The 26587-nt window shown below is 44.5% G+C and overlaps 1 protein-coding gene across 1 annotated transcript in view; it reads left to right on the top strand.

Moving 5' to 3' along the window:
- Positions 1 to 4237: 4237 nt before the first annotated feature.
- The window catches only part of XPO4 (exportin 4), a 144759-nt gene continuing 122409 nt past the window's right edge, over positions 4238 to 26587 (top strand). The window contains exon 1 of the mRNA XM_030561803.1: positions 4238 to 4491. Coding sequence (XP_030417663.1) covers positions 4414 to 4491 — 78 coding nt within the window. The 5' untranslated portion in view covers positions 4238 to 4413. The remainder of the gene's footprint in view (positions 4492 to 26587) is intronic.

Genomic DNA, 26587 nt, shown 5'->3' with positions numbered 1-26587 from the left:
AGAATTAACAAGACTCTCCAACGTTGCTGAAAATATGAAAGAACGTGCTCTCTCAAGTTTGGAGTAGTCATTTAATTGTAATACAGCTTGACTAAACATTGATTTGCTTTCCAGTGAAAACCTTTCCACCTATGTGAGATATGGATCTGATGGCAAAGTGCATTATTTTCTTTTTTGTCAATCTTTTCCAATCTACACAACTAAAAAGTAAATGTTCTCAAATACTGGATGGATATGTGAAGGAAAGTAAGCTTAAATAACAAAATAGTATCAGGATCTTCATGGATGATGCACGAGCAGTCATTGGGAGGCATAGTGGTCTAGTGGCATGTACTATTCTGCTGCATAGTGGTCCAGTTGCATGCACTGGCCACTATCCAGAGACAGGATACTGGGCTAGATGGGGCTTTGGCCTGATCCAGTATGGCTGTTCTTATGTTCTGCCTTGGTAAAAGGCACGGCCTCAGATAACCAGCACTGCCCCTGGTGGTGTGTGGAAAGATTGAGTCTCCAGACCGGGTATGGGGTGGGGCTTGGCCCTGCTCCGGCCAGTGTGCTGGGTCAGGACTGCACCACGTGGCTCAGCCCTACTCTGTCCGGGGCAATGAGTCGAGGCCACACCACGCAACTCCCAGAATCCGCGGCATGACCCGCTCTGGCTCCTATGCACTTCAATGGGAGCTGAAAGGGCAGTGCCTGCAGATGGGGCAACATGCAGAGCTGCCTAACTGTGCCAACACGTAGGAGCTGGAGAAGGGACATGCTAATGCTTGAGGTAAGCACTGCTCACAGCCTCTCCTGAGTTTTTTTTGTAATGCTTTTCCCTTAAGAATAAAATAGGCTAGTATAGAAAGAACTGTGTGGTAACATATAACTGTAGCAATTATACCAGTTAACCATCTCTGAAGAGAAAGCAAGCAGGTGTGCTTGGGTAGCCTGTCTGTGATGGAAATAATAGTGAAAGCAGAGAACTGTGCAGCCTGGAGATACCCTGGTCAGAAGGGAGTGAGATGTGGTGACAGCTGGAAGCCCCTGAGCCCTGATCCCCTTCCCGCTCTCTGAACTCCTCAGTCCCAGCCCAGAGCACCTTCCTGCACACCAAACCTCTCACCCCCAGCCCCACCCCAGAACATGCACTTCCAGCTGGAACCTGCACCCCTTCCAGCACCCATGATCTCACGTATGAACCCCTCAGTCTCAGCCCAGAGTACTCTCCTACACCCCAAACTCCTCCTCCCCAGCCCCACCCCAGAGCCCGCACTCCAGTTTTGTGAGCATTCATGGCCTGCCATACAATTTCTATTCCCCGATATGGCCCTTGGGCCAAAAAGTCTGTTCCACCCCCTCTATAAGGGATGAAGAAAGCTAAGGTCCTGCTGAGGTAACTAAGGAGTTGATGCCTCACTGTTGGAGGTATGGAAGAGAGCTGAACTCCAAGTTCCCTCTTGCAGAGGTTCTCACCCTTTTCCATTCCAGAGCCACCCTGGGACCTCTTCTCAGGGCCAGTGCAAGGAAGTTTTGTGCCCTAGGTGAAACTTCCACCTTGCGCCCCCTACAGCGCACCCACCCTGAGGCGCCCCCCCACGGCAGCTCCCCTCCTCCTCCCTGAGGCACCCCACTTGCGGCACCCCCACCCTTGCGGCAGCACCCCCCCTGCCGCAGCTCACCCCTGCCCTGCCTCCTCCCCGAGCACGCCGTGGCCACTTTACTTCTCCCGCCTCCCAGGCTTGCGGCGTGTCATAAACAGATGGTTAAAGGCTAATGTCTCTTTTACCTGTAAAGGCTTAAGAAGCTCAGTAAACCTGGCTGACACCTGGCCAGAGGACCAATAGGGGGACAAGATACTTTCAAATCTTGGTGGAAGGAAGTCTTTTTTTGTGCTTTTTGTTTTGTTCGTTGTTCACTCTCGGGACTGAGAGGGATGGGACATCATTTCAGGCTTTCCCAATCTTTCTGAATCAGTCTTTCATGTTTCGAAATTGTAAGTAATAGCCAGGCAAGACGGATTAGTCTTATGTTTGTTTTCTCAACTTGTAAAGGTTTCTTTTTGCTGGAAGGATTTTTTACCTCTGTTTGCTGTAACTTTGAATCTAAGGCTGGGGGGGTGGGGGGACGTCCCTCTAGTCTATATGAATCTGAGTACCCTGTAAAGCATTTTCCATCCTGATTTTACAGAGATAATTTTTACCTTTTCTTTCTTTAATTAAAAGCTTTCTTTTTAAGAACCTGATTGATTTTTCCTTGTTTTAAGATCCAAGGGATTGAGTCTGAACTCACCAGGGATTGGTGGGGGGAAAGGAGGGGGATGGTTAATTCCTCTTTGTTTTAAGATCCAAGGAGTTTGGATCTGTGTGAAGCCTCTCAAGGGAACCCAGGGATGGGAAAGTCTGGGGGGAAAAGGAGGGGAATGGTTCATGTCTCCTTGTTTTAAGACCCAAGGGGTTTGGGTCTGGGTTCCCCAGGGAAGGTTTTGGGGGAACAGAAAGTGTGCCAGACACTAAATTCTGGCTGGTGGCAGTATACCAGACCTAAGCTAGTAATTAAGCTTAGAAGTGTTCATGCAGGTCCCCACTTCTTGTACTCTAAAAGTTCAAAGTGGGGAAAAAACCTTGACACGGCGCCAATCAGCTTAGGCACTACAAGCCTGGGAGGCGGGAAAAGTGGAGCAGCCACAGCATGCTTGGGGAAGGAGGCGGGGCAGGGGTGAGCTAGAGCGGGCAGTTCCCCTGCATGCTGCTCCCGCTCCTTACTTCCCGCTCCTTACTTGCTGCAAGTGGCCCTCCCTGAGCTCCCCTGCTCCAGCTCCCTCTGCCTAAATGCTAGCGGCGACAGGGGTGGCCGAAGATCCGGCCGCTGCGGTCACTGTCAAAGAAAATGGTACCCTCCCAAATCCTGATGCCCTAGGCGACCGGCTAGGTTGCCTAAATGATTGCACCAGCCCTGGCTGGCCAGCAGGATGAGAAAGCCAGGCTGCTGGCTGGAGCGTGCGTGGGGAAGCTGAGTTTACTGTTGAAGGGCTGGAGGAGAGCAGTAGTTGAAAATAATGGAAAATTGAGCTCCACACCCCCATTGGGTGTGTCAAGGGAGCCGCAATAACTGCCCCCTCGGGCCGGACCAAGCTTAGGTGTGCGCATACAGTGAGCCAAGTCTCTCGCTCTCTTACCTCCCCCGCAGCAGACTGAGGGTGCTAGTGCCAGGAGCTGAGCCTTCCCTCCCCACCACCCCGTTCCAGGAGGCTGAGGGGTGCAGGCAACCGAGTGTTCCCCCATCCCCGGTTCCAGGAGACTGAGGGGGTGCAGGGAACCGAGTCTCCCCCCATCCCCGTTTCTAGCAGACTGAGGGGTGCAGGGAACCGTCTCCCCCTTCCCCCCGTTCCCGCAGACTGAGGGGTGCAGAGAACTGTCTCCCCCCTCCCCCCCGTTCCCGCAGACTGAGGGGTGCAGAGAACTGTCTCCCCCCTCCCCCCCCGTTCCCGCAGACTGAGGGGTGCAGGGAACCGTCTCCCCCCTTCCCCGCAGACTGAGGGGTGCAGGGAACCGTCTCCCCCCTTCCCCGCAGACTGAGGGGTGCAGGGAACCGTCTCCCTCCTTCCCCCCGTTCCCGCAGACTGAGGGGTGCAGGGAACCGTCTCCCCTTCCCGGAGACTGAGGGGTGCAGGTAACCGTCTCCCCTTCCCCCGTTCCCGGAGACTGAGGGGTGCAGGTAACCGAGTCTCCCTCCTTCCCCCCGTTCCCGCAGACTGAGGGGTGCAGGGAACCGTCTCCCCTTCCCCCGTTCCCGCAGACTGAGGGGTGCAGGTAACCGAGTCTCCCTCCTCCCCCCCGTTCCCGGAGACTGAGGGGTGCAGGGAACCGTCTCCCCTTCCCCCGTTCCCGCAGACTGAGGGGTGCAGGGAACCGTCTCCCCTTCCCCCGTTCCCGCAGACTGAGGGGTGCAGGTAACCGAGTCTCCCCACATCCCCGTTTCCAGCAGACTGAGGGTGCGCGTGCAGGGAGCCGAGTCTCCCCGCACACAGTAAGCGCCCCCCGGTGTAGCAGGTGTCAGAGCGGAGCTGCAGCCGGCCCCCAGCGAAGTGAAGCAGAAGCCGCAGCTGATCTCCCGAAGCGATGCGACCCCTCTCGCCTTGGGCGGTGCTGCCACCGGCGAACTCTGTATTGGGCCTGCATGAGTCCCGCCCCCCGCCGTCTGTGGCCGCGTGCCCTGGGCCCGCCCCGGGGGAGAGCGCGGAGGGGTGGCTCTTGCTGCAGTCACGCCCGGTGCTTCCGCCTGTTCCCCCGCTGCTCCGGCCGGTCACGCTGCTGCAGGTCGGCGCTGATACTCTCGGTCCGGGCGCTTCCCCGCCGGGCCGGGGGATTGGCTGTGCCACCGCTTCGTCCCACAATGCAGCGCATGGCGCGTCATTGAAGAGAGACCATGATGGCGGCGGCCGTGGCTGCGGGGGGGGCTCCTGAGGTGATCGCCCAACTGGAGAACGCGGCCAAAGTGCTCATGGTGAGGGCGCCCCCCCCGGGCCGGGGAGGAGAGGGGCAGGCAGCGCCGGGCCCGCGGACCCACCTTGCCGCCTGCATAGCCCCCTCAGTGCCCTGCACGGGCCCGTCCCGCCTGCCCCTTCAGAACTACCCTAGCTGCCCCCCGATGCTTCTGTGTCCCTCAGAGCAGTTTCCGTGCATAGTTCTCCGGGATACCTTCCCCTGCCTCCTTTATACCGCCGTCCCCTCAATGTCTTTTTCCTTTTAGGTAGTTGCCTCTCTAACGCTCTTAGCTTCCCTAGGCTCCTTTTTTCCCTTCTGGCCCTTCAAAGCAAACCTTCCCCACCCAGGAGCCTGCCACTCTCTAAAGTCTCACTAGAGGGGGGGCGCTTACATGCCTTTATTCCCATGTGCTCCAATCTCCAGTAACCAACATTCTCCACTCTACGGGTCCCTTGTTGCCCTTTCCCCCCGGGAAATCCTTCTTTGTTGGTCCCCTGTATCCCACCCCCTTCCTGTCACCACCAGTGTTTCCACCACTCCACAGGAAACTAGCAGAGAAATCCCTGCTCCACCACCTATCTCCTCCTCTCCCACTGCTTGCACAAACTTGTGTGTGTCTGTGGGGGGGCTTTACATAAAACATAACTATAACTGCCTGTTTCAGCTTTCCCTCCTTGCAGTAATGGGAACTGGGAAACCCTAGGGTTGAACTGCAAACTTGTCATATGAGAGGTGTCTGATTTTAGTAGTGGGTGAAGTGGTCCTGAACAGTTTGTAATGTGTTCTGTGGTTATAAAGGCTGCATATAAGGTATTGTGTATGAGATGTATGGAACGTCAGACCTTACGAGTTGTGATTCTATCTGCCCTGTGTTGTGAAATGCACTCAAAGAGTCAAGGGCTTTGTAATGAACAAACAAAAGTACTCCACTTAAAAGTACCAGTAGCACTACAACAAAGCTAGTACTTAATATTTTGATATTTAAATAGTGATGGACTGTGTAAAAAAATGTCTTAGCATAAAACGTTTTGTTAGCTATTGTCTGAGCAGTGGGTTGTTTCTTTTTTTATTTTTTGTTTTTGTTTTTCCAGTGGTGTTTTTGTTACTTCAATTAATGTGGAGTTCGTGAAGGGTAAAAATCCTCAAAGGATTATTAAATATTTATGAAACAAATCTGGATTAGAACTATGCAGTTATTTAACTGACTTTATTTGTGGTGGTCTGACTTTTTTTCGCCATCACTTAAATGAAAATTGCTTTGGTTTTTGGAATTGAATGTTGTATAATATTGAGTATGTGGAGGAGAAACTTAACTATTTTTTCTAAAACAGAAATAAATGCATACAATCGTTACGTGTTAGACATTTGAACATCATATAAAACTGATGTGTGCCTTTTGATTTTTTTCTTCTGTATGAAAAGTTGTACATAAATAGTTTTAAACATAAATCTATTTTAATAATACTTATCTGTGAAGATTTTCCTTCAGTTTTATTTTCTGATTGCCATTAAAATTCTGACCTTATTGATAATTTGAATGACTTTGACAATTTGGTGGGAGTTCAGTGGAGCTGAACACAATTTAATTAAGAGTCTGGCTGAAATATTTAATATTTATACTAAAGTAGTGCCCAGAGGCTGCATAGTATGAGGTATTTTGCACGTACTGAGACTGTCTCTACGCCAATTATGGTAGTAAACAATCTAATTTCTTGTAAATTAAACTAACCTGAATTAAGACCACTTTAATTCTGAATAAGTGAGTCCACGCAGGGATTGAATGTGGTTAAACAAATCTGTTTTAAATTCACACCTTTAGTTAATTTTGGATTAATTTTCCTGAGTGTTCCCTTGAAGTTAAACCCATAAAAGCTAGTCCCATAAACTCACATCTTTATGTATGTGAGTAATCCCTTTGAATTAATCGTCTGTATAACTGTTTGAAGCATCATGGACTAAAAAAAGTTAAACGTGTATTTCCAGACAAAAAACTGCAAATTCAGTTAAAATTGCCAAACAAAGCTCTTGTCTTTGGAAATGTATCAAAATAGCTATTTTGGAATAATTATTCCAGAGCAACTCCCCATGTGGGCACTCTTATGCCTGGTCTACACTGAGACGGAATCAATCTTAGTTATGCAGCTTTGGTTACGTGAACAATGTAGATGAAGTCGACGTACTTAAACTTACCGTTGTGTCTTCACCGCGGTGAGTCGTTGCTGCCACTCCCCTGTTGACTCTGCCTGTACCTCTCGCTGACCTGGAGTGCAGGAATCGATGGGCGAGTGCTTGGGGCTCGATTTATTGCGTCTAGTCTAGACACTATAAATTGATCTCTGCTGGATCAATCGCTGCCCGCCGATCTGGCGGGTAATGAAGACTTACCCTTAGTGTGGAGTAAGTGTGTCCACATGGACTTAGTTCGGGACACTCTTATTCCAGAGTAACTGTCCACATGAGGAAGTTGTTCAAGAAGAACTCTTCTAGAGTAGTTACTTTGGTATTTTGTAGACAAGTTCTTAGTAGGAAACATTACAAAAAATAAATACCAAGAATTATAGATAAAATATAACAATTAGAAGTATGCAAATAGTAGTAAATTAAGGTAATGTATATTAAGATTTGAATTATGTTACATCTCATACACATGCTTGTGAAACTCATGACTAATATTAGACATTCAACTACCAATCTTAGACTCCCTTTTTCGAGCTTATCTGATTATGGTGGTAGAAGGACTCAGTTGTATAAGAGCAATTTAATAATAGAAATGTATTGTTATTATGTTAGATGTTACAGGCAAGACTGGGGCAGGGGAGAGAGATGATTAGGAGGCTTTTTTTTTTTTTTTAGGTGAGTACCATTAACTTTTGCAGCTTAAAAACAAGTCTCTAGTTGCATGTTGGTAGAATATAACCTTCCAAATGTTTAACTGAATTTACACTAGCAAATATAGTATCTGATTGTCAGTAGTGTATAGTTCCCCTGTGCTAGTAGTAGTGTAAATGTTAGTGTAGACTGGCTGAGGCACTTTCATATGAGGCTTTCATTAAAGTGGTGGTAAAAATACGTGAGTCCTGTTTATGGTAGTGCTTACACAGATATAGAAAAATGGGCAATATATTCGCTCTTGAATATACAGCTTTAGTACCTCTTCTGCTATTCAGCATTTTCAAGATGTAGTAGACTGAAACCTGATCAGACTTTTATCTGTTTTCACTACTGTTACTGGAAACCTTGTGGAAAATATTTAAACTGACAAGAATTAGGGCTATTTTATTCTGCTGTAGAAGTCTAGGGTAGCAGACACAGAGGCAGGCACCAAAGCTATTCATGGGGGATTTGGAGGTTGGAGGGAGGGGCTCTCTCTAATGCTCCTTTCCCTCTCTAGTAACCAGAGGGTATTTTAGGTGATGGAGGGGAGAATTCAAATTGTTCAGACAACTCTGAGTTGAAAGATAGGATCCCAAAGCTGGGCTCAGGGACAGCATGATGAAAGGAATCCCAGAAATTGTGGAAGCGCAGTTTGTGTCTCACCAGGAAATTACTCCTGGTCAGTGAGGTAAATTTTTCAAGTCATTTGCGTATAAAGGGAATGATGAATGAGGGCAGGAGTCTGTGTGAATGGATTGTCCACATTCACAGCTTCACACGTGTGGAAGAAACCACTGGAGAGCATTGATGGTGGTGGCGGGGGGAGGAAGAAAAAGTATTGAAATATGTGTGTGAGAAGCTAATGAACAGGAGTTGAAACTGGAATTGTTAGTGGAGATAAGTGGGTGGGACCCTGCAATAAGAGATGAATGGGCAAACGAAGGAGATGAGTTATGAACAACCTTGTAGGTGAGGGCAAGAAGGTTGAACTTATCTGCTTCATAACTTGGGATTGGTGGTTGGGTAGGTGGCAATGGAGAGATTTAGAAGAATGTTGTGATGTGTTCAGTGTGTCAGACAAGGAAGATGGTCTTAGCAGCTGTATCTTATATCGATTAGAAGGGGATGATATGGATGTCAAAGACACTCAAGTATTCATAATGGGAGATTTATGTGCTGAAATTAGTATTTTAAATATCTTTTGACTTTATCCTTTAAAAAGTGGAAGTTAAATCCTATTGAAGAAAATAGAAAGGAGCATAAACTTTGACAAATGAGGTGTAAAAATATAATTAGGAAGGCCAAAAAAGAATTTAAAGAACAGCTAGCCAGAGACTCAAAAAGTAATAGCAAAAATTTTGTTAAGTACATCAGAAGCAGGAAGCCTGTGAAACAACCAGTGGGCCCACTGGACAATCGAGACGCTAAAGGAGCACTCAAGGACGATAAGGCCATTGCAAAGAATTCATTTAGTTTCTTTGCATCAGTCTTCACTGTTGAGGATGTGAGGGAGATTCCCAAACCTGAGCCATTCTTTTTAGGTGACAAATCTGAGGAACTGTCCCAGATTAAGATGTCATTAGAGGAGGTTTTGGAACAAACTGATAAACTAAACAGCAATAAATCACCAGGACCAGGTGACATTCACCCAAGAGTTCTGAAGAAACTCAGATGCGAAATTGCAGAACTACTAGCTGTGGTATGTAACATCATTTAAACCAGCTTCTGTACCAGATAACTTTAGGATAGCTAATGTGACACTAATTTTTAAAAAAGGCTCCAGAGGCGATCCTGGCAATTACAGCCTGGTAAGTCTGATTTCAGTACTAGGCAAACTGGTTGAAACTATAATAAAGAACAGAATTATTAGACACATAGATGACCATGATTTACTAGAATTCTTTGAGGGGGTCAACAAGCATGTAGGCAAGGGTGATCCAGTTGATATAGTATAGTTAGATTTTCAAAAAGCCTTTGACAAGATCCCTCACCAAAGGCTCTTAAACAAAGTAAGCAGTCATGGGATAAGAAGGAAGGTCCTCTAATGGATTGGTAATTGGTTAAAAGTTAGGAAACAAAGGATAGGAATAAATGGTCCATTTTGAGAATGGAGAGAGGTAAATAGTGGTGTCCCTCAAGGGTCTGTCCTGGGAACAGTACTGTTCAACATATTCATAAATGATCTGGAAAAAGGAATAAACAGGTGGCAAAATTTGCAGATGATGCAAAACTACTCAAGATAGTGCAGTCCAAAGCAGACTGCGAAGAGTAACAAAGGGATCTCACTAAACTGGGTGAATGGGCAGCAAAATGGCAGATGAAATTCAGTGTTGATAAATGCAAAATAATGCACATTAGAAAACATAACCCCAACTGTACATATAAAATGATGGGGGCTAACTTAGCTGTTACCTCTCAAGAAAGAGATCTTGGAGTCATTGTGGATAGTTATCTGAAAACATCCACTCCATGTGCAGTGGCAGTCAAAAAAGTGAACAGAATGTTGGGAACCATTAAGAAAACGGATAGACAATAAGACAGAAAATATATTGACTCTATATAAATCCATGGTACGCCCACATCTTGAATACGGTGTGAAGATGTGGTGACCCCATCTCAAAAAAAATATATTGGAATTCAGAAAAGGGCAATAAAAATGATCAGGGGCATGGAACAGCTTCCATATGAGGAGAGATTTATAAGATAGGAACTTTTCAGCTTGGAAAAGACAACCGCTAAGGGGGGATGTGATAGAGGTCTATAAAATCATGACTGGTGTGGAGAAAATAAATAAGGAAGTGTTATTTACTCCTCATAACACAAGAATTAGAGGTCACCAAATGAAATTAATAGGCAGCAGGTTTAAAACAAATAAAAGGAAGTATTTCTTCACACAACTCACAGTCAACCTGTGGAATTCCTTGCCAGAGAATGTTGTGAAGGCCAAGACTATAACAGGGTTCAAAAAAGAACTAGATAAATTCATGGAGGATTGGTCCATCAATGACTATTATCCAGGATGGGCAGGGATGGTGTCCCTAGCCTCACTTTGCCCGAAGCTGAGAATGGGCAACGGGGTGGATCACTTGATGATTACCTGTTCTGTTCATTCCCTCTGGGGCACCTGGCATTGGCCACAGTCGGAAGATAGGATACTGGGCTAAATGGACCTTTGATCTGACCCAGTATGGCCAGTCTTAGGTTCATATTTAAATACTGTATTTCTTGCAGGGCAAAGTTTAGACATTCTGATAAGTTTGTTAATATTTATACTTGTCACTCTTTCTTGAGAGAATGTATAAACTGTAAAGAAATTCAAATAGTTTAGTAGATTACTGTAATCTCTCTACTTCTTAAATGTTTTTAAAAAAATTAGCATTCTTGATATTTATTTCAGAGAGGTAGCCGTGTTAGGCTGTACCTGCAAAAACAATAAAGAATCTTCGTGGCACCTTAGAGACTAACACATTTATTTGGGCATAACCTTTCGTAGCCTTGGGTTATAGCCCATGAAAGCTTATGCCCAAATAAATTTTAGTCTTTAAGGTGCCACAGGGACTCCTTAATATTTATTGTTACTTTAAGTTAATGAAGTTTTTTTTCAGTGAGGATTTCCTTTTTTCTTTGATTTATTTCAAATTAACATAAAGTATATTAAGAGTATTAATTAGGCATCTGCACTACTTAAAAGCTTCTCATGGACTCCTGCAAACACTGACCAGCAGCTCCTAAAAAATTGTGGAGTTCCCAGTCTTTTCTCTTGCAAAGTTCCTCTTTCTGTCCCTACATATTAAAATAAATCTGGTTGATCTTGTATCAATAAACTCTATTCTGGTGGTCCTTTAAAACCAAGAGTTGGCAAACTATGGCTGCGGGCCCAGTGCCGCTCTCAGAAGCAGTCCCCGGGTGGGGGGGCAGAGGGCTCCGTGTGCGTTGCCCTTGCCTCCAGGCACCGCCCCCCGCAGCTCCCATTGGTCGGGAATGGGGAACTGCAGCCAGTGGAAGCTTTGGGGAAGGTGCTTGGAGGTGCAGCAAGGACAGCGCATGCAGAGCCCTCTGCCTTCCCCTCCGCCAGGGGCCGCAGCGCTTCCTGGGACAGGGCAGGCAGGCAGGGAGCCTGCCCTGGCCCCAGTGGGTGCCGCTGCCATCCCGGAGCCACTTTAGATAAGCGGCACCGGGCCAGAGCTTGAACTCTTCCTGCTGCCTGCCCCCCAACTCCATGCCCTAAGCCCCCTGCCTTCACCCTGTACCCTGCCTGTACCCCAAATCCTGCCCTGAGCCCCCTCATATACCCTGCACTTCTCCAGAACCCCAGCCCCCTGCACTGAGGTCCCTGCTGCACCCTGCACTCCTGTGCACCCCAGCCCTCTACCACACCCTGCACCCCTCCTGCACCCCAGCCTCTGCCCTGATCCCTCTCCTGCAGTCTGCATCCCTCCTGCACCCCAATCCCCTGCCCTGAGCCCTCTCATACACCCTACATCTCTCCTCTGCCCCAATCCCTTGCCCTGAGTCCCTTCCTGCACACCGTACCCCCTCCCACACCCCAACCCCCTGCCCCAGCCCTGCATGCAATTTCCCCACCCAGATGTGGCCCTCAGCCCAAAAAGTTTGTCCACCTCTGTTTTAAACAGTGTCTTTGTTCAAGGGATATAGCATGGAAGCTCATAAGTTTTTGGTATAAGTTGCAGTGTCAGTACTCAGACATGACTACAGCTTGAAAAGTCAGAAGGCTGAAGAGAATTTAGGATCAGTATTCACTTTTGTGTCCATCAGTGCTTATACTTTTTGTGTCCATTGTATGCATAAGCTATGTTCTGAAATATTTTCATCATATAAAGTATGCACAGTTTTTATTATTTATATTGTGGTAATACCCAAAGACCCCATTGTGCTAGGTGCTGCATGAGTATGTAGGAAGACATTCCCTGTTCCAAAGAGTTCAAAAGCTAAAATTCTATGATGCTTTTTAGGGTATAGTTTAAAGGTATGTAACAACTTATACGATTAAAAGACTACATAACCAGCATACACCAAAAGGTTGATGAACTGCATTGCCCTTGATCCTCCTTCCCTTCCAGATGGTACAGGCCTCCCCATGTAAATGTATATGTTTTCTGGATCTACACTCTTCCCCCTCCCAGCCCATGTGCTTGAGTGCTGATCATTAATTGACATTGATCAAGCACTAACTTCATTAATAGTCTGTGAGTATCTGAGAAGCAAAACATATTCTGGGCCACCTGGGATGGAACATAAACCTGATTCTTGTGGGGGAGAGGTGTGTGGGAGAAGGGGACTGCTTGTAAGTGGCAGTTTATAACCGTGGAAAAGCAGCTTTGCTCTGGTTAAGTTCAGATTCACTGTTCAGTGAGTACATGACTTTTCTAAATGGTCTAAAATCCAGATGCTGACTAAAGTTGTCTTGAAAATTATGTCATGTGGTGGTGGCCTGGGTCGGATAAGTGAACCAAATTTGGGAATATTTGAGCAAGGTGTTCTTCAGATAAAGCACTTCTAAAAATCCTGTCAATTTCCTTTGGTACTTATGGTGCTTTTTTGCCCACAGATGGGGCTCAAACTATTTCTCTAATCCTCCTGAAATGTATATCACCTGCTCAGGATTTACCTCAGCTACGACGCGGCACCCACAATCCCTCTGAAGAATCAATATTTCAAAAATTATTGAGGGTAAAGTTGGGAACTCCAGCATGGATTGACTCAGAGTGATGCACCAAAGAGAATTAAATAATTATGTGCAGTAAAAGTAGGACTCTGTTGCAAGCCAGGAGATTTGCAGACAGACTGACATTAAAGTAAACAGGTGGCTCAAAGTGACATGCTATAGTCATTGAACTTGAGCAGCATACATGCACTGTAAGTTCAAGTTCTACCTTTGGCAGATTCTTGAGAATGTGTTGTGCACATTACTTGCTTTTTACATGGATTCTACAGCATCTCCTTTTGAAAGTTTTGCCCTGAGACAGAGCTGTTTAAAACTGTTCAAAAATCCACATACATACTCCAGTTTTATGTAGAGGTATTTTCAAGTAAAAATTGCATTAATTAAATAGAGGGAAGATAGAAAAATTCTTTTGAGCTGTTAGGATAATGAAATCATGACTCCTGCTCCTCAGCCTTTCCCTGAACAACGGTACTCTGTGATTGAAGAAAAGCAAATAACTGAGTCATTTTTGTCTGGTGGTTCCTGATATGTTCCCTACTTAGCAAGAGCTGTTAAACGTTTTCAGGTTCTTACTACTTAAAATATTTCTAGGGGAAATCTACAACTCTGTCTTTCAAGAAATTTATAGCATGGACTGGCATTGTGATCAGTTATTGGGTGGTACAGTTTAGAAATATTTCAAAAGCTATTGCATTACAAAAGCTTTAGTACCTCCTTCTTAGAGACAGTAAGCATCTCTGTGTGCTATTGCTTCCTCAGAAACTGTTTGGAGTAACATACACTGAGCAATTTACTCGATGGTTTAAGGGAAGAATTGCTGTCCCTAGAACCCAGGCAAATGTTTGTTCAAATGTTTTGCTCAGGTCAGAGGCACTGACTTCCTGAGTTCCTGGTACGTACTCGACCTCCGCTCTGCCCCAGGCCCCGCCCCAGCCCTGGAGCACCCACTGAGTCAGTGTCTGTGGCTCAGGTGATTTGTTTGCTGTACATATTAGTGTTCTCAGCCAGCCTTTCTGCTTGGTGTCTAGGACCACAATCAAGCTCCTTTTGGAAGCTGTAGAACTTCAGCTCTCTACAAATGCACCCTCAGTGCAATCTACATGAGTTCCTCCTTGGGACAGCTTGTTGGGCTGTACTGTGGCCGGGAGACAAAGCCAGCTGATGCCTCCCTTCCATGGGTTGGAGGGCTGGGGAGAGAGTACTCAGCTGATCTGGACAGACACAGACTAGAGATGAGGAGATAATGCAGGGGCAGGAAAGGAATCAACTTGCAGTCACTATCTTTTGTGCCTGGAGTAATCATTGCCAAGGAGCCAGAAACAGTGGATGGGGAGAATTGGGCTGTAATACGCAGGATGCTGAGAGAATTTCTTTATTATATATTTTTAAATAATTTAACACCCTGTAAACTTAACACAGAGTTAAGATTGATCAGTGCTGCCTATGCCCTTCCAGAATGTGAAGAATGACTAAACCTATGCCGCTGAAACCCAGAAGTTACAGAGTTAAGGTACACACTAACCATGCAATGCAACCTTAAATCTGCCCCCCAGAGATGGCAATAGCCACTTGAAATGGTTCAGTAAGGGTGGTGCAAAGGTTGAACTACCTAAGGAAGTGGTGGACTCTCTGTTCCTTGAAGTCTTCAAATCAAGACTGGATGCCTTTCTGAAAGAGATGCTTTTGTCAAACACATGTTGTTAGGCTCAGAAAAGAAGTAACTGGATTAAATTCTTTGGCCTCTGTTGTGCAAGAGGTCAGATGAGATAATCTAATGATACCTTCTGGGGTCTTAAAAATCCATTAATCTATAATAAGTGGACTTAAGTAAGGACTAAAAATATGTCGCTGTTTTGAGTTCTACAGGACTGAATTCCAGTATTTGTCAGCATGCACTCCAGCATGCTCACAGTGTTAGATGTAGCAGTATTGATTAGTCGAGGGGTTAGCTGGAGCAGGTTGGCAGAATTATCTCTGTAATATGACAGCAGGTGCACATGTACCATGAGAGATCAAGTAAGAGCTCTCCTGTCAGCCTAAAAAACCCCAACTCTGCAAGCAGCATAAGCTACATTGTAAGGAGAAACTCTCCTGCCAACATAGCGCTGTGCACATGAGCACTTATGTCAGTGTAATTTATGTTGCTTGGAGGGGTGTATGGAATATTCACCCCCACCCCCACCCCCCAAGTGACATAAATTTTGCTGACAGAGACTAGTGTAGACAAATCCCAGAGACTACTCCATTCTCATTCTCAATATCTCGGTGGCTTTTCATGCTAGCGATGGTTCTTTGTCTTTAAAATCTGTCGTCCATTGGCTTTTATGTCCCTGTTTACTCATTACTTTTTCCTTACCTCTTCAGTTACTACTTCACTGTCTTATTTGGTGGGTCTTCCATTTTCCCTCTCTTTCAGTAGACATCCCCCAAAACTCTGCCCTTGGGCCCCCTACACGTCTCTCATCCACAAGCAGGGATTACGCCATCTTTAAGCCAATTTTACTCGTTCTGCCCTTAAGGCCAGTCATCATTTTGCTCTGTCCTATCTGTCAGATCTATTAATTAGTGAGTCAATGACTCCCACCTTTTGCTCTGCCATTGTCAGTCTTGATTGGCCCTTCTTTGCTTCTCCTTCAAGCTCTGTCACGTTTCCTTTTGGTAGCTTCCTATATTACTAAATAGTTTTGCATCATTGTCAAGGAAATATACCAGCCAGGTACAAAATCTACTGGTTCAGCTTTTACTGTGGTGACAGATAATAAACAACTAAAGATACATTGCTCCCTATGTCTACAAACAAATTCTTCCCAGGGGAGATAGAGAGGCTTAATTCTAAAGCCTTTATTTTGCTAGGCTGTTTTAAGTGGGATTAATAACAGGTGTTTGGTAACTTGACTACAGTAAATTGTACATTGGGGAGAATGTGTTGAAATGAGAGGAGACAATAGTTGCAATTCTGGAGCAATCCTAATGCTCAAATTACAACCATTTTCTCTGGAGATATATATACTGGTGAAGAAGTTTAATATTAAACCGTGGCCAAGATTTTTTTTTTTTAAAGTGAGTGCCTAAATCCTAATTTAAGTACCGAAATAAGCGTTAAGTATCAGAGGGATAGCCATGTTAATCTGGATCTGTAAAAGCGGCAAGGAGTTCTGTGGCACCTTATAGACTAACAAACGTATTGGAGCGTGAGCTCACCCACGAAAGCTCATGCTCCAATACGTTCGTTAGTCTATAAGGTGTCACAGAACTCTTTGCTAGTTAAATAAGTGTTGTGATTTTCTACAATGCTGAACACCTAGAAACTTGCATCAAGGGAGTTGATGAGTGTTCAAAACTTCTGAGTCAAAAAAAGCTTTTTAAAAAGTGAATTTCCGGTGATTTTTCAAACTTTAAAACTCCTTTTCTGGCTTTTATCAAACTTCTTTAAATTCTATTGTGAGATGAAATTACGCCTGTGAAATTTCAGAAAGATTGGTGGAGGAAGGGTTGAAAAGTGGGGTTATAATAGGAAGTTAGCTTTAGCCTTAACTGTGGAGCACCTATTGTTGCTCTATAATTTGGTAAACAAAAATACTTTCATCTTGAGACACTGTATATCAAGCTTCCCTCTGAGTCCATATTTAAAATTTTAGATTAAATATGCTGGCAGTTGTGGTCTAGACTGAAATTCGCAGTGAAGTGAAAGGCTCAGGTCTCTGCACTATCTGCATACTATGCGTGTGTCTACACTGGCCCTACAAAGGTTGGTTTAGAGGATGTTGGGAGAGATGCACTGAATCCACAATGACATGAATCTAGTGGCTCTCACTATTGAGATGTATGTTGCAGTAATACCCAGAGCTAGATACTGCACAGACAGACATGTTCCTGCCCCGTAGAGCTTAAAATTTAAGAAGGTAAGTGACGTATAGAGTGGTTTAGAGATGGATATAATTGTATACCTACAACTTTTGCATTTAAAACTTTTCTTTTTATAGAACAACTATTTCCTGCCCCTCAACTCTGACCACAATGAATTGGTTTTGCAAATGGTGCTGCAGAACTGTGGCTGCTATTCCAACCCTTAGACTCCTATACCCCCATGCCTTGCCCTCAGGGTAAGGTAATGAATTTTATCCCTGAAACGTCCCACTCACTTCACCTGCAAAAAGCTTGCTTTCTAAGACAGACTTCATGGGATGAAAATGTCACCTTTGCAGAATTTAGTGCAGCAATTATAGCACTGCTATAATTTTGGGCATCATTGAAATTGTAGACTAGAAAGAAAAGAATGCACAGTACAAGTCATTACTTACCTTTTTTGTTCATGTAAGTGAAACAAAAGTAGAGAATGTGTCCTGCAGTAGGAGAGAGAGAGCTGGCAGCATTGTACATGCTGTAAGTCTAGTAAATAGATAAGGCAGAGATTGAGAATCTGTTCTGCCTAAACTTAGTTTTTGTGTTAAGCCATGTTTGTACATTATGGTAATTGCAAAACTACTGCTTTAAATATGTATCTGTCCTAACTTTGTGTGGTGATAACTTTATTTTAGACAGAAAAGCACCATTAAAAATAACTTCTGTAATCTCTCAATGACTTACAGCAGGAGTGCCCAAACTAGCCTGTGGGGCTTCTTGTGGGTGAATGGAGTACTTAGACAGAAATTGGAAGTCACATGCTGAGTCACCTGGGATGGATTACGTTACTAGTACATAGGAGTAACTAATATGAAGGTCAGGAAAATCTTTCCACAAATAACCTCAGCATTAACATCTATCTTCTACCTATCCACAAACTGACCACTACAGAGTGCATGTACACTAAGATTTTTTCCCCCATGATTAGTTTAGCACCAGTGCAGCTCTACTGATGGTAGCTACAGGTGAATCAGTAATATAGACAGGATGAGAAGGGGCACAGGTGTTGTTTAACTTTGTGTCTTCTAACCCCTGTGCCCTAACTATACTAGTGCTTTCATTGGTGGAGTTGCACAGGTGCTGGTAAAGTTTATACAGAAAGAGAGAGAGGGCTTTACCCCATCTAACCCTCATTCCCAGATTAAATTGCTTACTTAGAAGGAATTGAATCTTGGTGCTGTTTATCTCAGAACCTGGAACCATTTTGGTATCCATTTTGTTAGAGGAACGCTTAGAAGGATAAGAATGTTGCATCACACTCTAAAACAGGGGTTCTCAAACTCAAATGATCATGAGGGCCACATGAGAACAAGTACATTGGCCCTAGGGCCGCTTTCACTGACACCTCCCCCCTGCCGCCCTCGGCCCTGCCCCCAGGGGGAGCAGGAGGGATATGGGATGTGGCGGGGCTCAGCAGAGAGATGGGGTGCGGGGTGCGGCAGGGGGTCAGGGTGCAGGGTTTGGCAGGAGGCTCAGGACAGGGGGTTGGGCTGCAGGAGGAGTACGGGGTGCGGTGGGGGGTTCAGGGCAGCGGATCAGGGTGCAAGGTATGGTAGGGGATCAGGGTGCAGCAGGGAGCTCAGGGCAGGGGGTCCAGGAGCAGAAGAGGTGCAGCAGGGGGATCAGGGCAATAGGTCGGGGTGTGAGGTGCAGCAGGGGTTTCAGGGCAGGGGGTTGGGGTGCAGGAGGGGTGCGGCAGGGGGCTCAGGGCAGGGGGTTTGGCTGCAGAATGGGTTCAGTGTGCCCCTGCGCCGCTCTGGGAAGTGGCCAGAACCTGGGGAAGGAGCGGCGCAGGGGTGTGTGTGGCTGTTGCTTCAGACACCACCCCCAGCAGCTCTCATTGGCCGCAATTCCCCATTCCTGGCCAATGGGAGCTGCTGGGGGTGGTGCCTGAAGCAAGAGCCACATGCACCCCTATCATAACCTAGTCCCAGATTTGGACCTTAGCGTCCAAAATATGGGGGTTAGCATGAAAACCTCCAAGCTTAGTTACCAGCTTGGACCTGGTAAAGCTGCCACCACCCAAAAAATTAGTGTTTTGGGGCACTCTGGTCCCCCCAAAAACCTTCCCTGGGGACCCCAAGACCCAAATCCCTTGAGTCTCACAACAAAGGGAAATAAACCTTTTCCCTTCCCCCCTCCAGGTGTTCCTGGAGAGATACACAGAAGCAAACTCCGTGAATCTAAACAGAGGGAGTCCACCCTCTCTATTTCCAGTCCTGGAAACACAAGCACTTCCCTCTTCACCCAGAGGGAATGCAAAGTGAGGCTAGTAAATCTAACACACACAGATTTCCCCCTGACTTCTTCCTTCCACCAGTTCCCTGGTGAGCTGCAGACTCAATTCCCTGGAGTTCCCCACTAAAGAAAAACTCCAACAGGTCTTAAAAGAAAGCTTTATATAAAAAGAAAGAAAAATACATAAAAATGGTCTCTCTGTATTAAGGTGACAAATACAGGGTCATTTGCTTAAAAGAATATTGAATAAACAGCCTTATTCAAAAAGAATACAATTCAAAGCACTCCAGCAACTATAGACATGTAAATACAAAACAACAAATCATCTTTGTACTCACAACTTGGAAACAGAAGATTAGAAAGCAAGAAATAGAAAAATCCTTCCCATAGCTGAGAGGGACAGGCAGAAGACCCAAGAACAAAGGACTCACCCACAAAAAACCCTCCACCCAGATTTGAAAAAGTCTTGTTTCCTGATTGGTCCTCTGGTCAGGTGTTTCAGATTACTTCTTTCCAGGTGTAAGAGACATTAACCCTTAGCTATCTGTTTATGACAAGCCCACACCTCTTCTTCCCCAGATTCCAGCTGCTTTTTGGAGCGGCGCGGGGGCAGGGCAGGGCAGGCAGGCAGGGAGCCTGCCCTGCCCCTAGTGCAGGTCAGGCAAGAGCTGCTCTAGGTAAACACTGGGGGAGGGCGAGGGGGCTGTGAGGAGCTTACGGGCTGCAGAAAATAACCCTGTGGGCCATGTGTTTGAGACCCCTGCTCTGAAAGTTGCAGTACAGAAGCTCTGCTTGTTCTGGGTCTTGCAATTATTATTATTGCTTATTTGTATTGCTGTAGGGTATAGAGGCTTCAGTTAGGAATTTTGGCTGAATTGTGCTAGACACTGAACGTGCACATAATGAAGAGGTTGTGCCTTCCCAAAGGAGTGTACAATTGGTGATTCTCAGACTGTGATCCATGAGCCATTGGTGGCTTGCAGAGAACTCGCCCTGGAGAGGTAGCTGGTCACATGGTGTCATCTTGTTTCCAGTTGTTGAATCATATTAAGACAGCTAAAAGACATTAAATATGTTTTCTAATATTGGTTTAACATGTAAGTAGCTGCAGGTCATGAATAGGAAGGAAGATGGTCCCTGAGATCGCTTTTATTTGTGATGTACAGTACAAACAGTTCAAAACCGCTGCAGTAATGAATTTCACAGCTAAGGGCCTCTTACTGAAAATGCTCTATCTTGGGTGTGTTTGAATCTGGGTTCAGTCAGCTTTACCTTTCCTGTCTAATTCAGCTACCATGCTGGGTCTGGAGCAAGAGGTGGCCTCTCAGATACCTACGCTCTAGTGTTCAAAGATGTGGAGCAGAATTTTGAAATACATCTGATGTGGAATAATATTGGGGACAAATGTTTGGTGTGAATTTAAAGAGTCTAAGAGAGGTTGTACACATGGAGTTAGTAAATCCCTGAATAACTCTGTGTGGATAAGCCCTTATCATATAATTTGTTTTTTACTATTTCATTGTCCAAGTTGAGAGGAAATACAAAACTAACTAGTCAGCTTTACTTTCAGATTCTCATACTAGCAGTATACAGCAGTGTTTGAGTTGCAGGGGTTGCCAGTTTGACTTTTTAAAGTTTCCATTGGAATCTCTAGAAATTATTGAAAAGTTTGTTGGCTGTAAGTTTATAAAAATATTTTTATTAAAAATTCTAAACCTACACTAACTGTCACTTGAATCTTAGGCTCGCAACTCTTCATATTTTGATACAAAAACTGTAGCTATGTATGTACATCTGCAGCCCACTGTGTGTGGGCTGTCTGAATCTGGTTCAACATTGACAAGTTAAAGTAGTGAATATTGGGGAAGGATTTAATTCTTGTGGGAATATTGCATTTTTTCCAAATTCTCTTGCAGTAGTCTTCTGTGGAGTGGATGGAATCTGGACTCCTTGTGTTCTAATAGTACTTGCCAAGAGGCTGGCAAAAGAAGTACACCTCTACCTCGATATAACGTAACCCGATATAACACGAATTCGGATATAACGCAGTTTCACCTATAACAGCTTAAGATTTTTTGGCTCCCAAGGACAGCGTTATATCGAAGTAGAGGTGTATCTAAAGAAACTGGTGCAATTTTAGCTTATTCTGCTCTATGGACACTTGCCCAGCAGTATTATGCACTGATGATCTGGTCAGAAAATCAGAGATTCATAAAACTGGGGAATGTGAGGAGACTGTCACTAAAGATCAGAGAAGCTACACTGGTGATCCTGTGGTAGTATGTATTATTTTTATAGCACTAAACTTGGTGCCCTTGACTTCTGTGCTAATAAACATACTGTAGAACCACAGAGTTACGAACACCAGAGTTACCAACTTACTGGTCAACCGCATACCTCATTTGAAACCAGAAGTCCACAATCAGGCAGCAGCAGAGACACGAAAAAGCAAATACAGTACAGTACTATGTTAAATGTAAACTACTAAAAAAAGGGAAGTTTTTTGCAAAAAGATTTGACACCGTAAGGAAACTTTCTGTGCTTGTTTCATTTAAATTAAGATGGTTAAAAGCAGAATTTTTCTTCTGCATCTAATGTAGAGTTGAATCAGGCAGAGGAGGGACATGAACCTGGGTGTCTCACATCCCAGGCCTGTGTCCTAACCAGATAGATAGACATGCAAACTCACCTGCCTATGTGCCTGAATCAGAAAGCTCAGGTTTCAGTCAAAAAACAGATATTTTGACACAATTCTGTTTTTGCAAAAACATTAGGAAGCTTTTGGTTTTGTTCCAGTGCAGAATGAAAACAACTTTTGAAAGCTCAAAAGTCGCTGCCTACCATGAAATGGAATTAACTTCTTCTGGTCAGCGCCAATGCTTAACCAAAGCAACAGTTTCTGCGATTTAGGACTTTGAGGATGGGGTATCCTGAAAACCTTTCTATCACTTTCTTTAAGAGTACAACCAAAAAGAAGGTAGAGGTTGCAATGGATTTGGGAAGAGAGAAAACATACAGGAATAAGAAGTGAGTGAATGTGGCAAAGGTGGTGAGAAACACCTCAGTGCTAAAAAGTGGCATGGGAAGGAGGTGCAGGTGGATATTGCTTTTATATATATTAAATGAAAATATTATATAGAAAGAATGAAAGCAAACTGCTGTTCATAATAAAATTTAGCACATACTTCAACTTGCAAAGGACTTAATTAAAAGACTACTCTAGAAAAAGCAGGTGAAGAAGGCAGATTTTGTTTAAAGTTAAAAATCATCATGATGGCAAGAGATGAGATAGTAAATGTGTAGGAGGTAGTTCCTCCGACAGTCATGCGTGGGTTCCAAATATAAATTGAAAAATGCTTGGCAATGAGGAGCTTAAATAGGTTGTATCATAATTCATTTTGGAAGACTTTCAGAAAATGAAAGTCCTTTGTACTTTTAGAAAATCTTAAGTTCTCTTACATTGTCTTTTGCAGATCTAAGGTATAGCCTTTGCTCAAATTGAAATTCTCTTATGGACATGCTGATTCAGCTTGGCTAGCTTCGCCTTGTTTTTGCCTGTTACAGGCTTCCAGGCTCTTCTTCATAGCAGTGTCTAGATAACATTTTGAAGTCTATGAAATTGAGGCTGAAGGGCCCCTACCATGTGGTCTACTGTGTCTCTGCAAACCACTAGCAATCCACAGAACTCAGGGAATAACTGTGTTGTTTGACTTGACTGCAAGGCTTTTTACAGTATTTAAGCAGGGTCAGTTTGGAGAGTATGCAGTGTAAATTTCATTAAATCACACTTTCATTACAGATCTCAAGGATTTTTTTATTTCTACTCTTGACAAATTTGCAATTTACTTCATCTGTAGTCATAAACATTGCCTTTGGCAAGACAGTTCCTCCTGGCTTGAATAGTAGCAGCTGAGAGAAATTTGATCAGTTTCTTTCAAGAAAGTCCTCTGGTAGGCATATTTGCCTTTCCTCAGTACTGTGTTTAGGCTACACTGCTCCTACGAGATATTTTCTGTTGGTGGAAAGACTGTGAGTACTAGTCTAAAGCACTGCAATGCACCATCTGTGTCATTCTTTTTAAAACTAGTAAGGACTGGAAGAATGCTTAATTATTCTGCTGTGTAGCCAGCTAGTTTTTAGAGTTCCCTCCTAATAATTATAGAAAGAGACATTTCCTAAATAATTAAATACAGCTATGATTTGCTGTATTCTTGCATTACATAAGGGTGTGAAAATGCACAACCCTTAGAGCTAGTGTAGTAACTCTTTCTACAAAGAATGAAAACAAAACATCTGGTGCCTGCTTACTGTTACGCCAGATATTTTTAACAAAAACATGCTCCTCTGAGATAACGCCACAAACTGGTTAACTAAAACATGCTTTAATAGAAAACTTAACCAACTGATTAAAATATGTAATGGAATAAATATTAGATGCTATTAATTTTGGGATATCGCTCTGTGTAACTGGTCAACTGTACACCCAGTGACAGGTGGTGGTACCAATGAGCTGAAATTCATGTAAAAATACAAGAGGCTTGTATTGTTTTTGTTTTAATATATATAGTCCAAAAGTGTGTTGGGCACTTTAGATATCTAAAGAAAACAAATTTCTGTCCCAGAGTTACTTGTCTGTTCAAACAGCATATGGATGGGGCAGAAGATATGCTTAGGTTATTTATTTGTGAGCATGTGGGCTACATATGCAGGTATGGATGTTCAAAAAAAATTTTTCCTCCTTCTAAAATCCTTTTTCTGCTCTTGAGTGCTCTGTGTTTGACCCATTTTAGATTTTTAACTTGTGCCTACTTGACTGCTGATTATCAGGTTATCCAATCTTTGTCCATTTTTGTTTAACCCTTTCCCTGTTTTAAGTTTCATTCTTGTAGACTCATAGGGCCCTACCAAATTCACAGCCATGAAAAATGCATCATGGACTGTGAAATCTGGTCTCCCCCATGAAATCTGGTATTTTGTCTGCTTTTACCCTATACTGTACAGATTTCATGGGGGGAGAACACTATTTTTCAAATTGGGGGTCCTGACCCAAGAATGAATTGCGGGGATAGGGTGGGTTTACAGGGTTATTGTGGGGAGGGGTCGCGGTTTTGCCACCCTTACTTCTGTGCTGATTTCAGAGCTGGGTGGCTGGAGAGCAACTCTGAAGGCAGTGCCCTGCCAGCAGCAGTGCAGAAATAAGGGTGAAAGTACCATGCCATGCCATTCTTACTTCTGCGCTGCTGCTTGTGGCACCTCTGTCTTCAGAGCTGGGCTCCCGGCCAGCAGCCATTGCTCTCCAGTCTCCCAGCTCTGAAGGCAGTGCTGCTGCCGCCAGCAGGAGCGCAGAAGTAAGGGTGAAAGTACCATACCATGCCATTCTTACTTCTGCGCTGCTGCTTGTGGCACCTCTTCCTTCAAAGCTGGGCTCCTGGCCAGCAGTCACTGCTCTCCAGTCTCCCAGCTCTGAACGCAGTGCTGCTGCTGCCAGCAGCAGCGCAGAAGTAAGGGTAGCAGTACTGCAACCTCCCCAGTAACCTTGTGACCCTCCCACAACTCCTTTTTGAATCAGGACCCTTACAATTACAACACCATGAAATTTCAGATTTAAATAGCTGAAATCATGAAATTTACAATTTTAAAAATCCTGTGACTGTGAAATTGACCAAAATGGACCGTGAATTTGGTAAGGCCCTACTCACAGGAACCATTCTTGTCATCTAGTCTGACCTCCTGCACGTTGCAGGCCACAGAACCTCACCCATCCACTCCTGTACTAGATCCATAATCTATGGCTGAATTATTGAAGTCCTCAAACCATGATGTAAAGACTTCAAGTTACAGAGAATCCACTAGTTATTCTAGTTCAAACCAACAAGTGTCCTGTGCCCTGTGGTGCAGTGGAAGTGCCAGGGTCCCTGCCAATCTGACCTTGGGGGAAATTCCTTCCTGACTCCAAATATGGCTATCAGTTAGACTTTGACCATGTGGGTAACACATATCAGCTAGACACTTGGGAAAGAATTCGCTGTAGTAACTGAGAGCCCCCACCATCTAATGATCCATCTTTAGCTATTGGAGATATTTGCTAATAGCAGTCGCAGATAGGCCACATGCCCTGTAGGCAAGCTCATCCCACTATCCCCTCTGAGAATTTCTGAAGCTTGGACTTGAAACAAGTTAGGTTTTTTGCCTTCACTGCTTCTGTGGAGAGGCTGTTCCAGAACTTCACTCCTCTCATGGCTAGAAATCTTCATCTAATTTCAAATCTAACTTGTTAATGGCCAGTTTATATCTGTTTGTTCTTGTGCCAACTTTGGCTCTTAACTTAAATAACTCCTCTCCCTCCCTAGTGTTTAACCCTCTAATATATTTATAGAGAGCAATCATATCTCCCCTTACCCTTCATTTGGTTAGGCTAAACAAGTACATAAGAACGGCCATACTGGGTCAGACCAAAGATCCATCAAGCAGAGTAGCCTGTCCTCTGACACTGGCCAATGGCTGATGCCCCAAAGGGAATGAACAGACAGGTTATCATCAAGTGATCCATCCCCTGTCACCCAATCCCAGCTTCTGGCAGCCAGAGGCTAGGGACACCATTCTTGTCCATCCTGGCTAATAGGTCCATCAGTGGCTATCTTCCATGAATCTATCTTGCTCCCTTTTGAACCCAGTTATAGTACTGGCCTTCACAACACTCTCTTGCAAGGAATTGCAGGAGTTGACAGTGCATTGCATGAAAAAATACATTCTTGTGTTTGTTTTAAATCTTCTACCTGTTAATTTCATTTGGTGCCCCTTGTTCTTGTATTATGAGAAGGAGTAAATAGCACTTCCTTATTTGCTTTCTCTATACTACTCATTATTTTATAGACCTCTTTCATATCCCCCCTTAGGTGCCTCTTTTGCGGCTGAAAAGTGCCAGTCTTATTAATCTCTCCTCATATGGAAGCTGTTCTGTACCTCTAATAATTGTTGCCATTTTCTGAACCTTTTCCAATTCCAATATATCTTTTTTGAGATGGGGCGACCACATCTGCACGCAGTCTTCAAGGTGTGGGCATACCATGGATTTATATAGAGGCAATATGATATTTTCTGTCTTATTATCTATCCCTTTTCTTAATGATTCCCAACATTCTGTTTGCTTTTTTGAGTGTTGCTGCACATTGAGTGGATGATTTCAGAGAACTATCCACAGTGACTCCAAGATCTCTTTCTTGAATTGTAACAGCTAATTTAGACCCTGTCAACATGTGGACTCACCCCCGCTGCGCCGCCTGCTGGTTGCTTCGGGGAATTAGCTCGATTCCAGCTATGGCGTGCCCTCTGCAGGCTGGTGAGCCACCTGTTCTCCGCTGGCCCCGGGCCCCTCCCTGGACCTCGGTGCCCCTTTAACTGGGTCTCCCCCCTC

This window comes from Gopherus evgoodei, chromosome 1, assembly GCF_007399415.2.
Source record: "Gopherus evgoodei ecotype Sinaloan lineage chromosome 1, rGopEvg1_v1.p, whole genome shotgun sequence".
In the NCBI taxonomy this organism is placed as follows: Eukaryota; Metazoa; Chordata; order Testudines; family Testudinidae; genus Gopherus; species Gopherus evgoodei.
This window is presented reverse-complemented; position numbering and strand designations above follow the sequence as displayed.